This window comes from Leuresthes tenuis, unplaced genomic scaffold (assembly GCF_036924035.1).
Source record: "Leuresthes tenuis unplaced genomic scaffold, fLeuTen1.0.hap1 SCAF_10, whole genome shotgun sequence".
Lineage (NCBI taxonomy): Eukaryota > Metazoa > Chordata > Actinopteri > Atheriniformes > Atherinopsidae > Leuresthes > Leuresthes tenuis.
In genome coordinates this window covers 2,073,069-2,086,111 of record NW_027325364.1, presented here as the reverse complement: position 1 = coordinate 2,086,111, position 13,043 = coordinate 2,073,069, and the positions used below count along the sequence as shown (strand labels likewise).

General features: G+C 41.4%; 1 protein-coding gene and 1 non-coding gene across 2 annotated transcripts; both read right to left on the bottom strand.

The window, feature by feature from the left end:
- Positions 1-5,253: 5,253 nt before the first annotated feature.
- On the bottom strand, positions 5,254-11,314 carry LOC140315807 (uncharacterized). The gene is made up of 4 exons (XM_072393385.1): positions 11,184-11,314; positions 8,967-9,329; positions 5,540-5,797; positions 5,254-5,273 (listed from the first exon to the last, which is right to left on the bottom strand). Exons 1-4 carry the CDS (start codon positions 11,272-11,274, stop codon positions 5,254-5,256), a joined length of 732 nt encoding a protein of 243 aa, XP_072249486.1. The 5' UTR covers positions 11,275-11,314.
- Positions 7,849-7,930, bottom strand: trnas-aga (transfer RNA serine (anticodon AGA)). Its single transcript has one exon. It is a non-coding gene; the product is annotated as a tRNA-Ser (tRNA).
- Positions 11,315-13,043: the final 1,729 nt, after the last annotated feature.

The window sequence follows — 13,043 nt, the reverse complement described above, 5'->3', positions numbered from 1 at the left end:
TTGACTGGTTCCGGTGTCGCTGTGGGTCACACCGAGGATGGAGCCGTCCTGCAGGTCGCGGGTCTTGTTGCTGCCTCTCCAAACCAGACAATCCCAGAAGGCCCACGTGTCACAGTTTACGTTTTTTAGGTCACAGTTTACGTTTTAAGAGTCTTGTTTTCAGTTTCTCGTGTTTTTTCCATGTTTTTCCCTATTTTTCCCCAGTTTTCACTCACATCCCCTGCTTCATTGTCCTCAGCTGCACCTCCTTCACTGATCACTCCCTCCTCAGCATTTAGTCTCCTGGTTTCCTTTTATTCACGGCAGAATCCTCACAGCCCTTCACGCTTGCCACCAAAGTCTTGTCTCGTTTTTTCACAGTCTTGTTTTGTTTATCAAAGTATTTTTGAATCCGGCTCTTTGTTTTTTGCTCTGCTCCCTGTTTTGCGTTTATCGGAATAAACCTTTTGATTTATTTGGGTCCTATCTTCACTGTCCCTGACTGTCGGATGGTGGGAAAACTCATCATCACGTGTCGGCACTCATGGACCTTAGATCCTCCTCAGTCACGTGACCCCCTATCAGCTGTAAACTCCCAGCTGGAGTCCACACACTGACTTCTGCTGCCATTACAGCGAAGATGCTCACATTTATGGACATTTTTTCCGTTTCCAGCTCATGCATAATTATCATTAGGAGTTAAATACAGATATCACTTCCACGCTTCCCCCAACAGGTTCTGTTTCTGCTCTCTTTAACGTGCACTTCACCCGTTTCCTGCTTCTGCACAAAGCTGCTAAAATGCAGCTTGTGTTGACAGTTAAGGGGAAAGACATCTATACCTGAACCAGTTCTCCTCAGACAGCAAAGACTCTATTTCTATTCTATTTCTGAAAGTGTCTAAAGTTCATATTCATAAAAAAAATCTAAAAATCGAATCATAGTTTGTTTGCAATAGTCTATAATATGTATATTCCATCATCTATTTGGTGGTTTTTCTCACCTGAAAGGCTCATATTAGTCATCAGTAATCAGAAAGTCTGCTTCTCTCAGCTGTTTTTAACTGAATATGACAGTAAAAGCTCTTTTCCGACACCAGTTTATCCGTTTTAGTCACAGCCGTGGGTGGAAAACCATTAAAGTGTCTGGTTTTAATTTGCCTTGTGTTGTTTGTCAGGCCCCAGAAATCATGAATTTTTGCCTCAGAACATTCACAGAATGCAGTTTTTCTGCTTGTGGCATCATTCTGCTTCAAACTACAACACTTTAGTTGTCTTCTGGTTCAGGAAGAAAGCTTTTTTACATGTAAAAACATTAGTTTTCCTCCCACCATCCATCGCATGGACATGCAAAACCTCCTCATTCGGTTGTGGTGATGCTCCCTAACCTTTGCTCTCATTAACGCAGCGGTTAAAAGAAAGAAAGGAAATATGACGAGGCGTTTGTTGCCCTGAGCTTCACCGGAACAGCGCAGGATAATAAAAGAGAGATTTGTTTCAAAATGACAGCCTTAATCTATCCAGATGGTTTAAACTGTGACTGATGGAGCCGTTAAACTACAGACTCTTCCTCTGCCAAACAGAGTATTTCAGGACACATTTAGGACCAGTGAAAAGATGCAGAAGAGCACAGAACCAGGGGTGCGGGGGGGCTTCAGCCGTCCGACCCGCTGCATTATGCTTTAAAAAAAGAAAGAATCTGAATTTAAACTAAATTTGTCTCACTTACATTTATCTGTTTCATGTAACTGATGCATAGATCTATGCTTTTCTTTCTTTCTTTCTTTCTTTAATTCTTTCTTTCTTTCTTTCTTTACTTCTTTCTTTCTTTCTTTACTTCTTTCTTTCTTTCTTTCTTTCTTTCTTTCTTTACTTCTTTCTTTCTTTCTTTCTTTCTTTCTTTACTTCTTTCTTTCTTTCTTTACTTCTTTCTTTCTTTACTTCTTTCTTTCTTTCTTTACTTCTTTCTTTCTTTACTTCTTTCTTTCTTTCTTTCTTTCTTTCTTTCTTTACTTCTTTCTTTCTTTCTTTACTTCTTTATTTACTTCTTTCTTTCTTTACTTCTTTCTTTACTTCTTTCTTTCTTTACTTCTTTCTTTACTTCTTTACTTCTTTCTTTACTTCTTTCTTTCTTTCTTTACTTCTTTCTTTCTTTCTTTACTTCTTTCTTTCTTTTTTTACTTCTTTCTTTCTTTCTTTACTTCTTTCTTTCTTTACTTCTTTCTTTACTTCTTTCTTTCTTTACTTCTTTCTTTACTTCTTTCTTTCTTTACTTCTTTCTTTACTTCTTTCTTTCTTTACTTCTTTCTTTACTTCTTTCTTTCTTTCTTTCTTTACTTCTTTCTTTCTTTCTTTACTTCTTTCTTTCTTTCTTTACTTCTTTCTTTCTTTACTTCTTTCTTTCTTTCTTTACTTCTTTACTTCTTTCTTTCTTTCTTTCTTTCTTTACTTCTTTCTTTCTTTCTTTCTTTACTTCTTTCTTTCTTTCTTTACTTCTTTCTTTCTTTCTTTACTTCTTTCTTTCTTTACTTCTTTCTTTCTTTACTTCTTTCTTTCTTTCTTTACTTCTTTCTTTCTTTCTTTACTTCTTTCTTTCTTTACTTCTTTATTTACTTCTTTATTTACTTCTTTCTTTCTTTACTTCTTTCTTTACTTCTTTACTTCTTTCTTTACTTCTTTCTTTCTTTACTTCTTTCTTTCTTTACTTCTTTACTTCTTTCTTTACTTCTTTCTTTCTTTACTTCTTTCTTTCTTTACTTCTTTACTTCTTTCTTTACTTCTTTCTTTCTTTACTTCTTTACTTCTTTCTTTCTTTACTTCTTTCTTTCTTTCTTTCTTTACTTCTTTCTTTCTTTCTTTACTTCTTTCTTTCTTTACTTCTTTCTTTCTTTACTTCTTTCTTTCTTTCTTTACTTCTTTCTTTCTTTCTTTCTTTACTTCTTTCTTTACTTCTTTCTTTCTTTACTTCTTTCTTTACTTCTTTACTTCTTTCTTTACTTCTTTCTTTCTTTACTTCTTTCTTTCTTTACTTCTTTACTTCTTTCTTTACTTCTTTCTTTCTTTACTTCTTTCTTTACTTCTTCCTTCCTTCCTTCCTTCCTTCCATCCTTCCTTCCTTCCTTCCTTCCTTCAGTACCAGGAAGCTGGAGAGACCAGGAGACGACCTTCGACTACTTCACCAGCCGACCTCGGTGCTAACCTTCAGTACAGGAGCCCCACAGGGGGCTGTCCTCGCCTCCTTCCTGTTCAGCCTGTACTGCGGACTTTAGCTTCAACACAGAGAGCTGCCATATCCAGAAGTTCTCTGATGACACCGCTATTGTTGGCCGGGTGTCGGAGGGGAGGAGCTGGTGATTGACTTCTGCAAAAAGGGCACCACACTGACCACAAATAGCTGGGTGTTCACCTCAGTAAGACTGGTCCACCGGTCTGGGCTAGAGTTTCAGTCTCAGGACTCTCAACACTTTAAGAAAAAGTCAAAAAGGCTAAATTTAATGCAGCAGAGTTTATTCAGGAAAAATGAATGAACCCCCGCCTGCTCCAGGGGAAACAAGACTGATTATAAAGGTGCATTTTGGAGGCTTTTATTCACTCAATTCCCAGTAAAGCCCCATCTTTTCTCTCTTCTGTCCTGCAACTTTTAGATCACACCCAATACTTTTCCCTATTGATCTGACTCTCAGCCAATATCTCAAACTCTTTCTGTAACATAAGTAAAGTCATTTCTTTTCTCTTTCAACATAAATATCACAAAGTACTTCACTATAAAATGCCAGAACATATCAACATTAAAGCAAAAGTTAGGGTCCGCTGCTGTAAAAGCTCTGATCACATGACCTCGGGGACCTGCTGGGGACGTATGGATGGAAAAGTTCTCCGATGTGTTCCTGCAGAGCTGCAAAAGGTCCAAACCAGGATCTTAAACTGGACTCTGAGGTTGACGGTGGGACATGTGAGGACTCAGAGGACTCAGTTAGAAGCCTCGAAGCAGCGTTCTGAGCAACCTGCAGACCTTCCAAAGCGTTTTACAAAGAAAAGAACAGTTTCCCGCTCAGAGCTAGGAAAGAGAAGTGGAAGAGGAACTCATCTTTGCATCAGCATCGAGATAAACAGGCTCAGCAGGACGACGATGGGCACCAGCAGGAGAGCAGAGTACAGGACCCACGGCTCAGGGTGCACCACTTCGGTCGCTGAAAAACACAAAGTTTTCATCTTTAAAGTAACAATAAGTTTCTCTGATTAAAGCAAAACTTTATTCTAAGGTTTAGCAACACGAGGAACATTAAAGGCTGAACTTCACAAATCGCTCTCCACACGTTTATTTTTGATTTGTCTGAACTGAAATGAACAGATTTAAAGCTGCAGTGCGTAACTTCTGTCGCCCCCTAGAGGATTTCTGCGTTATGACACCGATGCGGCCGGCAGCTCAATATGAGATATGGCGCCCGGTGCAACCCGCCCTCCCCTCGCCACCGCTGCCCCTCCACCACCATTCAACAACGTTTTTATACTTTTTTGAAGAACAGTCGATGCAAAAAAGGAAAAATGGACTCCTCAGGAGAGGTTTTTGCGCCTCAGGAGCACAGATAGTATGATTAGTTACTCATAAACCAGATTTTTTATTTGTGGTAGTCATAATTGACTTTTTGTCCATGGGTCTCCTGGAGCTGGTCATTCATAAAGTACTCGGTCCAGTACATCCTGCTCGTAATGAACAGCTTATCCAGCAGCATCAGGGCTCTCCATCGAGGAAAAGCGATGCAAACTCTGCTTAGTCTTCTCCTTTTGTCGTTCTCTCTCTTCACCAACAGACCTTCTGCCTTTTCTTTTCAGTGCGATCCACTTCTGAACCTCTTGGTCGCTTCTTCGGGTTCTCCGCCACGTGGCTTCCAGCAGCGCTCTCCTCCCTTCTCGTTGTCAGGTAAAACCGAGCAGAATGCGTCATTTCCTGTGCGCCAGCGCGGGAATGTCGCCCCACGACACCAAATACAAAAATAAAACACTGAAAAATGCCGCAGAGGAGCCGAGCGGCTTAATCAGCGCTGAATTATCTCCTCTTGTTGCGGCTTGAGTGAAGCGGATATTTTTAGCCACGTAGAAGTTACGCACTGCAGCTTTAACAGAAGATATTTGGACAAATTTACCTGAATCCAGTGATGTACCTGATTCGGTTGCCCTATCCTCTGCGCCTCCCCTTTCTGCAGCTGCTCAGAGGAAACATTTAGATTAGATTGAGGCATTATTTGTGACTTTTACAGTGTTACTCTCTGAGTTCTCACATCAGCTGCAGATATTCTGGAGGACTTTGGAGTTTGTGGCTTATTACTTAAACCAAACTTTCGCTTTTAGATCATTTTCAACATTGTTTAAACTTTCCTATCAGATTCTTTTTGATGCATAAATAATCACAGATAATAATTTAGGCTTAAACTTGTTTCAATTGATGGCAGTTTGGTTTGCATTTGTGAAAATGAATAAAGAAATAAAAGAATAGAGTTGATAAGACATGGAAAAAGAGATATTTGAGAGTGAGATTCCTGCAGGTAATACGCTTGACGTACGGTTGACGTAGAAGATGCTCTTTGCTATCAGATCTTCCATCAGCTGCAGCCGACACTCGTATTTTCCACCTTTCCGCGCAGAGACGCTCTCAGATAGAGTGACGTACGGCTGAGCTTCCACGGCGCTTTCTGCAGAGTCGGTCTGAAGTGTGCGTCCTTCGTGAGTGACGCACAAAGCAAAGCCGGCGCCCCGCGTCGCATTCACTTCGCAGCGGAGCAGAGAGTCATTGTGAGCGCTGAGGGCAAAGACGATGGGGTCTGAAATGAGATGCAGAGACAGGCACGGGTCAGCATCCTGTTGTCTGGAACGAGCGGCACATGTTCTTATCAGCGCCGCTCTTATTGATCAGATCCGTCTATTCTTATTAGCTGGCGATGCACCACAGACCCTGAGGGTAGCTGTAATATTATTAAACCCTTGTTTAAAAAGCTCATTTTATCGCAGTGTTCAAGAAAATGACAAAATGTATATCTTGCCTGCCTTCTATCTCTAAAATCCTTGGAAAATTATCTTAAATCAACTGTTATAATTGGCTTTGATCTTAGACATTATGTATTCATATTCTGTATTTTCCTAAATAACCTCTGTTCCTAGCTGGTACTTTTCCACTCTGCTCATAAGACAAAACATCTCTATTGGAGCAGATAGGTCTGGTACATTAGATCCACGCCTAAAACAGTTTATCACATCCAAAGAACACAACAAGGACAGCGGCTGGCCTGTTTATGCCACTAAAAACTGGCCAATTATACTCTGACAAGTGTGAATACAACCTCTGTGAGATAAAGCTGAGTATAAATATGAAATGTTTCCGGATATCGGGGCTCGGCCTGACGGATTTCCTGCTCTGGCACTCCGAGTCCAGCGCTGCAATATACTTTACTATGTGACCACTACTAAATACTTTATTTAATAAACGATTTCTCCAGCTTGTTCTTGGGTTTCCAATGAAAGAATCGGGCCAACACAACCAATTGTACATTTGGAAGGTTCTTGTTTGTGTGAAAGGTTTCCATCTGGATTTAGAGTCACAGCTGAGTATGAACTGCATTGGTTAAAGTCAAAATCACTTCCTTATTGCCTCTGACAATGGTCTTATCTCTCTGCTGGGACTGACCAACAAATCCACCAACTGAAACAGTCATTTCTGTCATTTGTTAAAACCTGTAAATACATCTCATGAATCTGTTCTGTAAAGAACCTTCGTTGTCATTTTTTGGATGGGTCAGTGGAGAGAGACAGGAACTGGGGGAAGACCCCCAGGAAGGATCGCCACCATCGCTAGGGATTGCCCACAAAGTCCCCATAAAGACCGATGGTATGTTTCACATTAGTTTTTCTTTCATTTGAATTGTTTTGCACACATGTGGTGGTTTTTTCCGCTGAACTTTCCCCAGCTCATGTGTTTTTCTTCTTGGTCCATTATCGTAAACGGCAGATACATCATGACTCTTTGGGAATATACCCTGTCTGATTGGCTTTTCCTACTTCTCTTTCTGATGGTGAGATTCCAGAAAGTGCACAACAACCGGTGAATCCCGCTCAACTTGACCTGAAATCACCAAATCCTCAGTGTACGTATTCAATGTGGAGGCTACAGAGACAACAGTGCTTTGTGATGAAGGCCACAAACAGAGATGTCCAGCAGGTAGAATCCATGTTCAAAAACTTTGTTGTGAATGCTGTATTTAAGGTAATCCTGCAGGTGTTTTGGTAGGAACCAAAGCACTGAACCAAGGGTTCTTTAGTAACCGGAGAACCAGGCAAATCTGGACGCCTGGCCCTCTTCAATTGAATCAGATATCAAACCGAGTGCAGCCTGTTTATCATTCTCTGGGTGCCTTTCAGTCAAAGCCCTGGGAATGTTCATATTATGCATTTAGCAGACGCTTTTATCCAAAGGCAGATAGGGTAAGGGGGTCTTGCCTAAGGACCCCTACTGGAGGTAGTACCTTTCATGCAGGGGATTTGAACCCAGGTCTCCAATCATACCACTACTCTATCCAAATGAACAATTCCCAATTCCCAATTATCAAAGGGGCTAATATCCTCGGAGTCGAGACAGGAGCATGTGTTCTGCTTTCGGTATGACGGTTCTCCAGCAGCAGGTCAGTTTGGCAAACAGCATGCAACATGCAGGGGATTTGAACCCAGGTCTCCCACATGGAAGGTGGCAATCACACCACTACACTATCCAGTCCCAAATGAACAATGACAGAGCACATACTATGTGCATTTGGGCTAAGGAATAGACCAATTTTGTAATATCCTCGGAGTTGAGAAAGGAGCATGGAGTTAAGAGAATCAACATTGCTGGCAGGACTCAAACCCGCGCGGGGAAACCCCAATGGATTTCTAATCCATCGCCTTAACCTCTCGGCCACAACAACTTGTTGGAAACGTACAGACAAGTGACAACACAAGACAGGGAGTGCTGTCCAGTATGCTTCTAGAAGCATTTTGGTCTCCATAAATACAATGATTTTTCTATCAGACTCTATTCTTGCTCAGTTTGCACTTAGCAGTTGAATAAAAACAGCAACATTTGAATTGTTGAGGGCTCATTTCTATAAATCCACAGTTCCAGCCTCGAAAGTGACCTAAATCCTGATGGCAACCCACCCATCCATTTTCTATAAACACTTATTCTAAGTTAGGGTCACCGGGGGGGCTGTAGCCTATCCCAGCTGTCATTGGACGAGAGGCACCCTGGACAGCTTGCCAGTTCATCACAGGGCTACACAAGCATTGCCTAGGGACAATTTAGAGCAGGGATCTCCACCTCTGGTCCTCGAGGTCCTCCATCCTGCAGGTTTTAGCTGTTTGCCTGCTCCAACACACCTGATTCAGATCAATCCCTCATTAGTTATGTTATGTTTAGACACTTTTATCCACTTTTATCCAAAGCGACTTACAGATAGGGTAAGGGGGTCTTGCCTAAGGACCCCTACTGGAGACAGTACCGTTCATGCAGGGGATTTGAATCCAGATTTCCCACATGAAAGGTGGCAATCGTACCACTAAACTATCCAGTCCCTAGCAGGCTTGTGCAGAACTTAACAATCTTTTGAAGAGATCCATTTCATCTGAATCAGGTGCGTTGAAGCAGGGAAACAACTTAAAATCTGTAGAACAGCGGCCCTCGAGGACCGGAGTTGGAGATCCCTGATTTAGAGTCACCGTGGCAGTCGGAGCCGGAGAGAACGTGGAGAACCAGCCGGAAACAGAACCAGTTGACTCGGTGCTAGACGCCACCGTGCAGCCCTGTCGACGACCCTAAAGTTGAAAATATCCTCTCCTGTCCTAACCTGAGCTGCAGAGGATGAGCCTGTCGGTGGGAAGTTTTGAGAAATCCCCCCGGGTGGACATTTGGTCCCACTTCTAGAGCAGTCTATCAGGAATAATAGGTCTGAAACTTGTATTTACCGTAAACCTTCAGTGTGGTTTGGTTCCCACTCTTCCTGAAACTTCCGTTATTCTTGATGGTGATGGAGAGTTTGCACACGTACTTCCCACTGTCGGCCCACTGGACATTTTTGAGAAGTATTGACTTGTTTAATGAGTTCTGGCCATTGTCCAGAAGGTTCACACGTTCCTTATATGCGTCAGAAGGGTGCCACAGTCGGGACTTTTCGGTGTTGGCCTCTTCTAAGAAAAGCCAGTACAGAACGGGCGAATTCGACATGATCTCATTCTGGGAGAGACGGAGTTCGCAGAGCATGATGACATCAACCCCCCGAGCAGCGGCGATGACGGGAGGCTGGTAAACTGTGACCAGGGAGAGAGAACCTGAAAAATAGCCATTAAGTCACAGTTTAATGACACGATGTGGTCTACCTGCAGAAACAAACATCCTGTTTAGCCTTCCACAGAATGTCTCTGTGGTGTGGCCCAAATTTCAAACACAGCGGTTGTGACAAACCAACTCAGTGTTAGTGTATCTAAGCTTATAGTTCTGGTAGTTAGCACATCTGACCAACCAATTCTTCTGGGTTTGCTTGCTGAGAAGAATACCCTTCTGCCTGTTAAATGTCCCGAATGTGCAGGTTGTTCCACATAAAGTCAAGATGCTAAAACAGCTGTAATATATAAATGAATTTTTCAACCAAAAGAAACATAAAAGGTTAGAAAAAAAGAGCACGAGTATGAAAAAAATCAGGTGTGAAGCAAGCAAACCTCATAAGAATAAACAAAGGAAAATCATTTAGAGATTAAACAGGAAACAAAACAGAGAGTCCAGAACAAAGAAATAACTGAAAGCCTAAACAAGAAGTGAGAACTTTTCCTCAGATGGGAACTTGGAAATTTCCAGCCTGAATACAACTGAAGCCTCGTGCACGGCTGATAAATGACATCATTCGTACTTCAACAGTTGGATTGGTCAACAGCTGGTCAGTGTGTAAAAGTAGAATAACTACAAACCTCCTCCAAAAAGTTGAGAAATGCTCTAAAATGCAACAAAAACTTGGAATTTATCATTATTTCTCTACTTTTATTTAACAGACACAAACCCAAAGAAGTTATGTTCATTGTCTTTACTGTCAGACTTCAATGTTTTTGACATAAACAAATCTAGAATCTGTCACAGCAACAGTGTATTTATTTCTTAAAAATAAAAATAACATACTATTGCGGCTTTTCAATCCCTCTAAAGTCACTTGAGAGGCTGAGAATAGGTTCTCTATGTGACACGCTGATGCTCAGAGAAGCACGTGCACGAGTCCAGGCAAGTTTCAACGTATTTAATAGGAAGCACAAAAAGTTACTGGTGGCTTTCCCAAGAAGGACGAACATGTACACTGTTCTGAACTGTGTATGCATCAAAGCAATCAAACGAAATGTAGTGGAAAATTCATTCTTATATGCTTGTATTGAGTGTTACTGTGTATAACCTGCAAATGACCGAGCTGCACGGTGCCACCCTGTCCTGTTGTTTTTAATTCCTCTTTACAATAGTGGGCCTGTTATAATGAGATAGCTGCACTTTAAGGGGTGAGGCTCATATTTACGACTGGGTCTGGGTAACCTCAGCTGTGGTCGCGGAGGGAAGGTAGAAGAACAATCAACTACACCCACAGAGATGATGTGATAAGAGGGCAAAATAAGTGTGAGTCTTTGCCCCAGTGTTCAGGGCAGCTCTGTATTCTGTACTGAGTCGTTCTCTCTTGCACGATATTATTATTATTAAAGCATCTTATCTCCTCAGAAGACAATAACTGACTCTGTGCATTTCTAAATTTCCACGACACTAAACAAAAAGCGGTCAACAACAATAACTGACTCACTAACTCAGTCCTAGCCTAGCGCAGGTGATTCAGCCCCATTATAACCCCACATATCACCGTGACAACCGGACCAAACAAACAAACAAAACCCTGAATAATGATGAGCAAAACCGCATATGGCTCCGACATATGAAGTAATTACTATATAAACAAGTTAAATATAAAACCTCTGACTAATTTCCATCTGATGTTAGCAGAAAACAACATAAACATAAATATCTTTATTTTTTTCTTTAGTTTAGCTCATAATTTACTCGCTTATATACAGTTACACACGTTGCAGGTCATTAAAGTGCTTTTAGCTGCTAAAGTGGTCGTGTTTTACAAGATAAAGAGATAAAGATAAAGTTTCTTTTACCTGAGAGCATGAAGAGAAACATCCACAGGATCCATCCCCATTTGGTCATAATGAAGCCGTGATGAAGGTCACGCAAAACAAAACTCAGCATGTTTCTTCATCAAAGACACGTTGAAATGATGGCGTTGGCTGCTGTGAGCTTAAGTAGGGCACGCTCATGGACGGATGGACTTCTCTGTTGAAACAGAAAATGATTGCATTGTAACAGGATGTGGTTGCGTTTCACTGCGTTTACTACAAAGAGAACATTTTTTAACTGATTTGGAAAATAACTCTGCTAAATATGAGCTAAAATGTTAATATTTTAGGGTCAACATGAGCTAGAAGCCTGAGAAAACTTTATCTGTTGTTCAGACTGTGGTGGCAGTTAGCAAAGAGGAATAAAGAGCATCACAAAGTCGAACATGAGCTTCCTTGGAGCACTGATTATCAGAATCAATGCTTTTTCACCCTTTTATGGTAAAATTATGACAGTTTCTGACCTTCTGTTGGCGTTACATATCAAAACCCAGTTTCAGAGGTGGCTCCACTCTCGCTTTGATAAGTATAGTCGGGGGAAATGTGCAGAAGAGCAGGATGTTCGAGGGTTAAATTCAAAAGAAAGTGTGAGGAAACACAAAGATCAGTGTAAACTGGACTTAAATATACAGATGAATTCAACATATTTTAGGCAGACACAACCTCAGAAAGATCCAGAATGAATTAAAGCAGCTTTAGTGGAGACTTTGTGTCGTATAGTTCAGACTGAGTTTTACTGTTGTTCAGTGTGTATCTTTAAATTTAACCTCATTATGAGCAATGTTTGACTAACAGATTGACACAAAGATCCATGCTGCTGCACTCCTACGTAACACATACCACTGATCTTATTCTTATTATCTACCAAGTGGGTTTATTTTTCAGTTAAATCCAAAATGGAAAAACTGTGGTGGCGGTTGCATCGAACTGCAAGTTTGCAGACGTGTGATGACCACCGTTCTATGGCAGCGGAAACCTATTTGTGAAAATAATGCATCTGCGCCACACCTAAAAAAAGTGGGTAATCATTCTGTGTTTCTGCTCAGAGCTGATATATGGCTTCCTCCTGGTGTGATGCAGCTTCAGCTCACATTTCTGGATGCAGCCGTGGACTGTGTTGAGTGGAAATGCTTTTCCCAGCTCCTCCTGAGCCCATGTGGCTGTATGGATCATGGTGGCCTGATGGTTTCTCCTGCAGTGCTGCCTGAGGGCTCCGAGCTCATCCAACAGGGCTTTCTGTCCTTGGCCTTTCCACACTGAGACTTCCCCAGACTCCCTGAATCTGTTCCCAATATTCTGCTCTGTAGATGCTGAAAGACCAAAGTTCTTTCCAGTCTGACTCTGAGGAATATTTCCTGAACTTATTGATGATTCTCTGATGGAGTTTGGCACAAAGCGGTGAGCCACGACCCATCCTTGTTGGAGAGACTGAACCTTTGGTGGAAGCTGCTTTTATACCCAATCCTGACACCCTCACCTGGCAGCAGGTAACCTGCTGGTTGGAGAAGCTTCAGAAGCTGTTGCTGTAGATTCTATAAACTTTCTGTCTTTCTTTGGCTCCAGAACAACTTTTACTGAGTGTTGCTGCATCAGGTTCTACATTTGGTTCTGTGTTCTAAATTAAATAAAGTTAGAAACATTCATCCTTTGAGGGTTTAGTCTCACTCTGATGTAAATTTAAGGTTTTGTTGAGCTCCTGAAACCTTGGAGGCTCGGCCCAGAAATCTTGGGAGGTCCATCAGGTCCATAACTGCAATATTTTACATTGATTTCAGTGTCAAATGAAAAGAAGATGTGGTGATTAAATCAAAATATAAAAATCAATATGATCCGAGATCTCAG

Excerpts from the sequence above, each read along its gene's own strand:
- LOC140315807 (XM_072393385.1), bottom strand. The coding sequence starts at position 11,274 with ATGCTGAGTTTTGTTTTGCGTGACCTTCATCACGGCTTCATTATGACC. Across the intron at positions 9,330-11,183 it reads GTTTCTCTTCATGCTCTCAG|GTTCTCTCTCCCTGGTCACA; the intron begins GTAAAAGAAACT and ends GCTATTTTTCAG. Across the intron at positions 5,274-5,539 it reads GAGCATCTTCTACGTCAACC|AATATCTGCAGCTGATGTGA; the intron begins GTACGTCAAGCG and ends AAAGTCCTCCAG.